This window comes from Oncorhynchus nerka, linkage group LG11 (genome assembly GCF_034236695.1).
Source record: "Oncorhynchus nerka isolate Pitt River linkage group LG11, Oner_Uvic_2.0, whole genome shotgun sequence".
NCBI classification, from domain to species: domain Eukaryota; kingdom Metazoa; phylum Chordata; class Actinopteri; order Salmoniformes; family Salmonidae; genus Oncorhynchus; species Oncorhynchus nerka.
This window is the reverse complement of record NC_088406.1, coordinates 11652215-11661011: the sequence shown is the minus strand read 5'-3', so window position 1 is coordinate 11661011 and position 8797 is coordinate 11652215. Positions and strand designations below refer to the sequence as shown.

Below are 8797 nucleotides of genomic sequence, written 5' to 3'. Positions count from 1 at the left end.
GTAACATAATAGTATTCTGATTAGTACATATACAGTAACATAATAATATTCTGATTAGTACATCCTGATTGAAATGTATACATAATTAGTCATTATTGATAAAAATTCCCTTAACAGAGTATACCAGAACTCATATGGCAGGCAAAAACCTGCGAAAAAAATCCAACCAGGAAGTGGGAAATCTGAGGTTTGTAGTTTTTCAACTCTTTGTCTATCGAATATGCAGTGTCTTTGGGGTCAAATTGCACTTCCTAAGGATTCCACTAGATATCAACATTCTTTAGAACCTTGTTTGATGCTTCTACTGTGGTCTGGCAGAGTGGCAGGAGCTGACCACGCCCATTCACGTGAGAGTTAGCATGAGTTCCATTGCATTTCTGAAGACAAAGAAATTCTCCGGTTGGAACATTATTGAAGATTTATGATAAAAACCTCCTAAAGATTGATGCTATACATCGTTTGACATGTTTCTACGAACTGTAATATAACTTTTTTGACTCTTCGTCTGAACTAAGCAATCGTGCAGTGAGCATTTGGAGCATTGGATTACTGGGCTAAATGTGCAAACAAAAAGGAGTCATTTTGGACAAATATTATGGACATTATCGAACAAAACAAACATTTATTGTGGAACTAGGATTCCTGGCAGAGCATTCTGATGACGATCATCAAAGGTAAGTGAATAATTATAATGCTATTTCTGACTTCTGTTGACTACACAACATGGCGGATATCTGTTTGGGTTGTTTTGGTCTTTGTTAAAGCTTTTTTGAAATATGACACAGCGGTTGCATTAATGAGAAGTTTATCTAAAGTTCCATGCATAACAGTTGTATCTTTTTGCAATGTTTATTATGAGTATTTCTGTAAATTGGCTCTCTGCAAAATCACCGGATGTTTTAGAACTACTGAACGTAACGCATACTGAGATTTTTTTAAATATAAATAAGATCTTTATCGAACAAAACATACATTGTGTAACATGAAGTCCTATGAGTGTCATATATGAAGATCATCAGATGTTAGTGATTCATTTATCTCTATTTCTGCTTTTTGTGAATACACTCTTTGGCTGGAAAAATGGCCTTGTTTTTCTGCGCTTAGGCACTCACCTAACATCATCGTTTGGTGTGCTTTCGTCGTAAAGCCTTTTTGAAATCGGATACTGTGGTGGGATTAACAACAAGATTTCCGTTAAAATGGTATAAAATACTTGTATGTTTGAGGAATTTTAATTCAGAGATTTCTGTTGTTTTGAATTTGGCACCCTGCACTTTCACTGGCTGTTGTCATATCGATCCCGTTAGCGGGATCTCAGCCCAAAGAGGTTTTAAATCTCACTACGTGGCCTGGTGTGTCAATGTCAGGCTGGGACAGGATGCGGAGTGCATCCTGCATTTTTGGGCGCCATATTTTGGACACCTTGTTGTCGGGGAAGAGTTTATCCTCTTTGATTAATTTCCCATTTGGGTCAATGAGGATGGCCACCTCAGTGGGTTTTACCAGAGTAGTTGGTTTACGGTCTGGGGCTGGGGTACTCAGGGTCTGTGTAGAAGGAGGGGTGTGTGTGGGGGACCGGAGAACTTCTCTCTTTAGGAGGTGTCCCCATATGAGCCTCCTTGCTGACTGGGGGTGTGGGTGAAGGGTTGGTGAGGGGCTGCAGTTTCTCTCTAGGAGTCTCTACAGTCTGCTCTATCTGCTGTGGCACCCTCTTGATGACAGACAACTCCTTTAACATCTCCTTCTTTACCTGCACCAGCTCTCTCCTCATGGTGGCTTTTACCTCCTCAAGCGCTGTGGTAAGGCTCTCTCTCAGCTCCTAGACAGAGTTCTTCAGCTGGGACCTGCACTGGTTGATCCTGTCCTGTAGAAGCTCTGTGTCTGGGCTGTAGGTGGTGTAGCTGAGGGGCTGCTCCTTTAGTTCAGTAACCCATACCTCTAACTCTAACAGAGAGAGCCTGTTTCTCAGCAGGCTGAAGGTGGTCTTGACTATGTTGGTTGTAGGCAGGTAGGGGGCAGGATAGACCTGTTGTGTGGGTATAGGTCTGGGCCTGGGCTCGTGCTGTTGGTGAGAGGAGAGAGGTCAGGGGGCTGTCCTTGTCTTTTTTGGATTCCGCTATCTTCCTTAGGGTGGGGAAGTCCTGCACAAAAGAGCTGAGTGCAGCGTCACTGCCCTGTACCATGACAGTGCCGTTCTGGTGCATGTTTACCATCAGAAACCTGTTTTCCTGGTCCTTCTTGCTGTCCTCAAAAATGTGTATTTGCCTTCCCTTGCAGATGCCTTTCTTTGTTGTACAGCTGAAAAGCCTGGTTCCAGCTGTAGTGTGGTCTGTGTGGTCTGTGTAAAATAACAGGTTTGTAACAGTCCTGTTGTGTGAGCAGTCTGCAAAGAAAGTATCCCGGTTCTCCCTCAGAATTATGTGTTTAAAATGGATTCTTCCCTTCTCTGATTTCATTTCTGCTTGAAATTCAAAAAAGGGGGGAAAGTCTCTCAGTCTGCTGCTGCTGGTGTTGCCATGGTTACCACCAGTAAACAGTTGGAGTTAGATGGTAAGCTAGCTGGCACATTTGACACACGTGTTAAACTCACTCTTGACAACCAGAAAGTTATAAAAAGTCAGGAGCTGTTCTTCTGCATGACTTCTCTCTCTCTCTCTCTCTCTGTCTCTCACGCTCTCTCTGTCTCTTTCTCGCTCTCTCGTTCTCCCTCACTCTCTCTCTCTCACTCTCTACCCATCTCGCCAATCCATTTAGCCACAATTAATAAAATAATTTAAAGTACAGTATGATGTAATATTGTCTGAATGGATCAATCAGATGTTGTTGAAGAACAGATACTGTATCTCCTGTACTACACATTACCTTCAATAACATCACCCTCACAGGCTTTCTCCAATTACCCCCAATTACCTGCTCCCCAAGTTATCCTCCAATAACAAGTCCCCAATTAACCCCCTCCTGCCCCATCCTCCCTACAAGCACCCCCTGGTGGCCGTGTGCTTGTTTTTTAGCCGGGGGCTCATTTCTCCCTATATCAGAAGCTCCCCTTCTCTCCTCTTCCTCTCCCTCTTTCACTCTCACACTCTCTGCAGGAGATGCCAGACTGACAGACACTCATCCTCTCTCTCTCTCTGTCTGTCTGTCTCACCAGGATAAGGTTTTCTGTTGCCAGATAGGGCAGAGGTAGAACAAGATTTTGTGTGTCAATCGCTGTTTTTTCCACATCTGGTTACAGGTGTCTATGGTGTATATCTTCACTGATGGCACTTTTTGTTAATATCGTTCTGTTTACAGAGTGTTCTGTCTGCAAGTTCTTGGTTTGGTCTCTCTCCAACAGGTGACGGAACTCTCCCAGTCTTCAGACTTGTCTCTCTCCAGGTGATGAGCCTGTGTGGTTGGCTGTGGCTGCTCTACTGTCTCCATGTCCCTGGGTCTGTCTGGGGTCTGGATGGAGGTGGAGAGGGGGCTTGTCGGCTGGAAGCTAAGCCCGTCTCGGGCAGTGTTTATAGGGCAGGAGATGTGGTCATTGGGGGCCTGTTCCCCATCCATGTAGAAGCCCCTCTACCAGAGCAGGAGTTCAGGAGCATTAATGGAAATTCTACTTGTACAATGTATGCAGCTTGTTTGATAACAGCTTTTTGTCATTGTGTTTTCACCTGAAGGTAATGTGTATTCAGTTACCTCATCTATCTGTTTCTTCTTTTCTTCCGTCTGTCAGGTTCAACCAGCGTGCTTACCGCTGGCTCCAGACTATGATCTTTGCTGTGGAGGAGATTAACCGTGACCCAGCCCTCCTGCCTAACCTCACCCTGGGGTTCCTGGCTGCTGACACATGCCTGTCAGAGGGCACCACCCTGGGGGCAGCCCTAGCCATGGTGACCGGCAAGGAGGCCTCTGTGGTGGGCACAGAATGTGGCACAACCCCTGAGGTTCCCGTCATCATCGGGGATGCCCGTTCCTCAGCTTCCATCGTGGTGGCACAGACCCTCGGGCCGTTTGATTTACCCATGGTGAGGCAGGGGTTGGATTACAGGTTGGGATGAGATGATGACTCTTTTCACATTACATTTCAATCTCTATCTAGATTTCTCTCTCTCTAACGTTTACTTTCCTTCTCCCTCTGCTCTCTGTCATTTACAAATTATAATTATCCTTAACTCTCTCTTTCTCTCTCTCTCTCTCTCGCTGTCTCTCTCACGATCTCTCTCTCTCTCTCTCTCTCTCTCTCTCTCTCTCTCTCTCTCTCTCACTCTCTTCTCTCCCAGGTGAGTTACTTTGCCACCTGTGCGTGTTTGAGTGACACCTGGAGGTACCCCTCATTCTTCCGTACGGTACCCAGCGATGCCTTCCAGGCTCGGGGCATGGCCAAGCTGCTGCGTCAGCTGGGCTGGGTGTGGGTGGGGCTGTTGTCAGGGGATGGTGACTATGGCAAGATTGGGGTTCAGCTGCTTCTCCAAGAGCTCCAGGGATCTGGGGTGTGTGTCGCTTACTCTGAGGTCATTCCCAAGGTACGACCTCACTCTGATGATCTGACAATGTACACTCTCTCTTTTGCTCTATCTTTCTCTCTCTTTCACTCCCCATCTCTTCTAATCTAACATATACCCTTTCTCTGATATTCTCTGACTCTCTTCCCTTTCTCTCGCTGATGGTCATCCCCAAGGTACCGTCTAAGAGACAGATCAGGCACATAGTGGACACCATCAAAGGATCTACTGCCAGAGTGGTGGTGGCATTTGTAGGATTCCTAGGTCATTCAGGGGTGAGCAGTTACCAGTCAGAGTATTGGTAATGATTTGTAACACAGCTGTAGCAGTGTCCTTGTGTCTTACCGTATCTTGATGACCTTTACAGACACAATCATTTCCTAATTGATAATCTTGCATTTCATCTTGACTATCTTGATCTTTTTAACCATTTCATTCTCCAGGCCCTGATGGAAGAAGTTGTCCGTCAGAACATTACAGATAAGCAGTGGATCGCCTCAGATGCCTGGGTCACCTACTCTACTATCGCCTCCCCGAAAAACCTGCCCTCTCTTGCCGGGACAATCGGTTTTGCACTGAAGAAAGCTGACATTCCCGGCCTGGGGCCTTTCCTAACACGCCTCCATCCAGACGGGGACTACCAGAAGTCCGACCCCTTCCTGAGAGAATTGTGGGAGGAGATGTTTGGGTGTTCTCTGGGGGTTGACCCCAGCGTGACACTGCCGTCCAGGCGACAGTGTACTGGGTCAGAGGTCATACGTGAGGGAGACTTTACACCTAAATCTCAGTTTTTTGTCCTGGTTCCCAATGTTATTTCAGTAAAATAGAGTGTCAATCCTAGGTGAGGGGGAAAGCCAGTATGCTGACGTGTCTCAGCTGAGAGCCAGCTACAATGTGTACAAGGCTGTGTACGCCATCGCCTATGCCATACAGGATATGATGGCCTGTCGACCAGGGGACGGAGTCTTTAATGGTGGACAGTGCCCTGATATCAGGAAGCTTCAGCCCAGCCAGGTGAGAATATCATGTTCATCTGTTTTCAAGTTAAGAACACTAATGTTTCCAGTCAGGATACAGTGAAAACACTTTGTAAGGTTTAAGTACTGATGAAGAAAAGCCACAACTGGTTCTAACTCTTAATCCTGTACCAATGCCCTTTTCTATTTGAGATTGTTCATTATCTGAGGGGAGTGAACTTCAGTACTCCTGTGGGGGAATCTTTCCACTTCGACATGAAAGGTGATCCGCCTGCCTCTTATGACTTCATCAACTGGCATGTGACCCCCGAGGGGACGGCAGAGTTTGTCCAGGTCGGACATTTTCTGTCCTCTGAGGGATCGGACGACCAGTTTCACATCGACATGGATAAAGTGGTGTGGGGTGGGGGCAGCGGAGATGAGGTGAGAACTGTTCAGTTTAGTTTCATTGTGTGTGTGTGCGTGTGCGTGTGTGTGTGCTTGAGTGACAGAGAGAGATTTATTGAGTTATTCACCCTGAAGCAGACATTCAGAAAAAAAGAAAGACATTAAGAAGACCAAATAAACAACAGGGGAATGGCATCTCAGCCAGAAAGTCAACATGACACTGAACGGTATCTTTTTTAACTAGGCAAGTCCGTTAAGAACATCTTCTCATTTAAAATGACGGCCTACCTCAGCCAAACCCTGAAGACGCTCTGAATCAAGGCCAAATGTGAAATTGTTTGGATTTGAACCAGGGACGGTAGTGGTGCCTCTTGCACTGATATGCAGTGCCTTAGAATGCTGAGCCACTCAGGGGGAACATGATACTGAACTTGAGATGTTTGTATGGTCTTATTCCTGATATAGTCTCCAGAGGGGCCCAGCAAGCCTGCCTGTCTGTGTAATAATGATGATAATAGCGATGATGATGATGATAATAACTTCTTCCTCTCCCCCCTCTGGTAGGTCCCTGTGTCTGTATGCAGTGCTGACTGTCCCCCTGGTACCAGGCATGCGGTACAGAAGGGGAGGCCTGTGTGCTGCTTTGACTGTCTGTCCTGTGCTGAGGGAGAGATCAGCAACACAACAGGTAGTCTATCAACGGTTCTGATTCCAATTCATATTTTTCCTCAAGCCTGGTTGGTCCTTATTTGGACTCCTCATTCTTCTTCCTTCTCTATCAGGGTCAGTTGAGTGTATTAGGTGTCCAGAGCGGTTCTGGTCCAACCCTGATCGTACGGCCTGCATCCCCCAGCTGGTGGACTTCCTCTCCTACAGCGACACCATGGGCGTCATCCTGTCTGTCATCTCAGTTTCCGGGGCAACACTCACAGCCGGTGCCCTGGCCACCTTCCTCTACCACCGTCACACGGCCCTAGTGAGTTGAATCATATGATCATATATAGAGGTACTGGACAGAGATGAGATTGTGTCATTTGATTTCTGACATCACTCAGTCTAATTTATCTTTCTCTGTCTCGTTCCAGGTGAAAGCCAACAACTCTGAGCTCAGCTTCCTGCTCCTTCTGTCGCTCAAGCTCTGCTTCCTGTGTGCTCTCGTTTTCATTGGTCAGCCGAAGCCGTGGACGTGCATGCTGAGACACACCCTGTTTGGTATAAGTTTTGTGTTCTGCATCTCCTGTCTGCTCAGCAGGACTGTGGTGGTGCTGGTGGCCTTCAGGGCCACTCTGCCTGGAGAGAACCTGATGAGATACTTCAGCCCCACCCAGCAGAGGATGGGTATCTCACTCTGCACACTCATCCAGGTGAACATCTAGTTTTTACTGTATTCTATGGGAATGTAGTTGTTTCCTTCATTGACCATATTATTTGTTTACTAGATACCTAGTTTTCCATCCACCTCCGTTCCCTTACACAGGTGCTGATATGTGTGCTGTGGCTGGCCTTAGCTCCACCCCGACCTGCTGAGAGGAAGGGAAGAGAGGGTCGGGGCCCGAGAGTCATCCTGGAGTGTGAAGTGGGCTCTGTGGTCGGCTTCTCTCTGGTGCTGTGCTACATCGGCCTTCTGGCCTCCCTCTGTCTCCTCTTAGCCTTCCTGGCCAGGAAACTCCCAGACAACTTCAACGAGGCCAAGTTCATCACCTTCAGCATGCTGATCTTCTGTGCCGTGTGGATCTCCTTCATCCCTGCCTACGTCAGCTCTCCTGGGAAGTACACAGTAGCTGTAGAGATCTTTGCCATCCTGGCCTCCAGCTTTGGGCTGCTGTTCTGTCTGTTTGCTCCAAAGTGTTACATCATCCTTCTGAGACCAGAGAGAAACACCAAGAAATATATGATGTCCAAATAGAAACCACCAAGAAACACATGATGTCCAATTAGAAACCATCAAGAAACACATGATGTCCAATTAGAAACCACCAAGAAAGAAATCATGTCCAATTAGAAACAACCAAGAAACACATGATGTCCAATTAGAAACCACCAAGAAACACATGATGTCCAATTAGAAACCACCAAGAAACACATGATGTCCAATTAGAAACCACCAAGAAACACATGATGTCCAATTAGAAACACCAAGAAACACATGATGTCCAATTAGAAACCACCAAGAAACACATGATGTCCAATTAGAAACTATTAAGAAACACATGATGTCCAATTAGAAACCATTAAGAAACACATGATGTCCAATTAGAAACTATTACGAAACACATGATGTCCAATTAGAAACCATTAAGAAACACATGATGTCCAATTAGAAACCACCAAGAAACACACGATGGACAAATATTAACTTACACATACTCAAATCGTTATTTAGGGCTCGTTGACATTCATTTCAACAGGGGAATGTCCATTCTGTTTGGAAACATTAATTTCCTGCTATACATACCTTCACTATATTACTTTGTTAATAATTGTATGTGCTCCTATAATGTGTCAGAAATAAATAAGTCTATATGAACAATACCAATAATGTTTACTTAGTGTCTACTCATGCTGGAAGAGTTAGTATTGAGTCTGTCTGACAGAACTTAGACCCCCTACACATGATTCCTTCGTCACCCAGTCAGTGTGTGTGTGTGTGCAGATGAGTGTGTCTGTCCCTCATCGTATAACAAAATGAAAACAGGCACATTCCACTGTCTGCTTACCCACTGTGGGAACCTCTCCACTCCCGATCACTCCCTCTTTATACCCAAGAAGACTCAAGGCTGTAATCACTGCCAAAAGTGCTTCAACAAAGTACTGAGTTAAGGGTCTGAAAATGATGTATATGTGACTGGTCAGTTTTTTAAAAATATAAATTTGCATTAATTTCTAACAACCTCTTTTTGCTTTGTCATTGTGGCGTTTTGTGTGATTGATGAGGGAAAAAAACGA

General features: G+C 45.7%; 1 protein-coding gene across 1 annotated transcript; it reads left to right on the top strand.

Annotated features, from left to right (window-relative positions):
• Nucleotides 1-3724: 3724 nt before the first annotated feature.
• Nucleotides 3725-8359, top strand: LOC115137731 (extracellular calcium-sensing receptor-like). Its single transcript, XM_029674058.2, has 10 exons — nucleotides 3725-4010; nucleotides 4266-4508; nucleotides 4664-4762; nucleotides 4931-5246; nucleotides 5329-5501; nucleotides 5657-5887; nucleotides 6416-6539; nucleotides 6634-6827; nucleotides 6937-7215; nucleotides 7329-8359. The coding sequence occupies exons 1-10, from the start codon at nucleotides 3753-3755 to the stop codon at nucleotides 7755-7757; spliced, it is 2346 nt and encodes a 781-aa protein (XP_029529918.2). The 5' UTR covers nucleotides 3725-3752; the 3' UTR covers nucleotides 7758-8359.
• Nucleotides 8360-8797: the final 438 nt, after the last annotated feature.

Excerpts from the sequence above, each read along its gene's own strand:
- LOC115137731 (XM_029674058.2), top strand. The coding sequence starts at position 3,753 with ATGATCTTTGCTGTGGAGGAGATTAACCGTGACCCAGCCCTCCTGCCT. Across the intron at positions 4,763-4,930 it reads GATTCCTAGGTCATTCAGGG|GCCCTGATGGAAGAAGTTGT; the intron begins GTGAGCAGTTAC and ends TTCATTCTCCAG. Across the intron at positions 5,888-6,415 it reads GTGGGGGCAGCGGAGATGAG|GTCCCTGTGTCTGTATGCAG; the intron begins GTGAGAACTGTT and ends CCCCTCTGGTAG.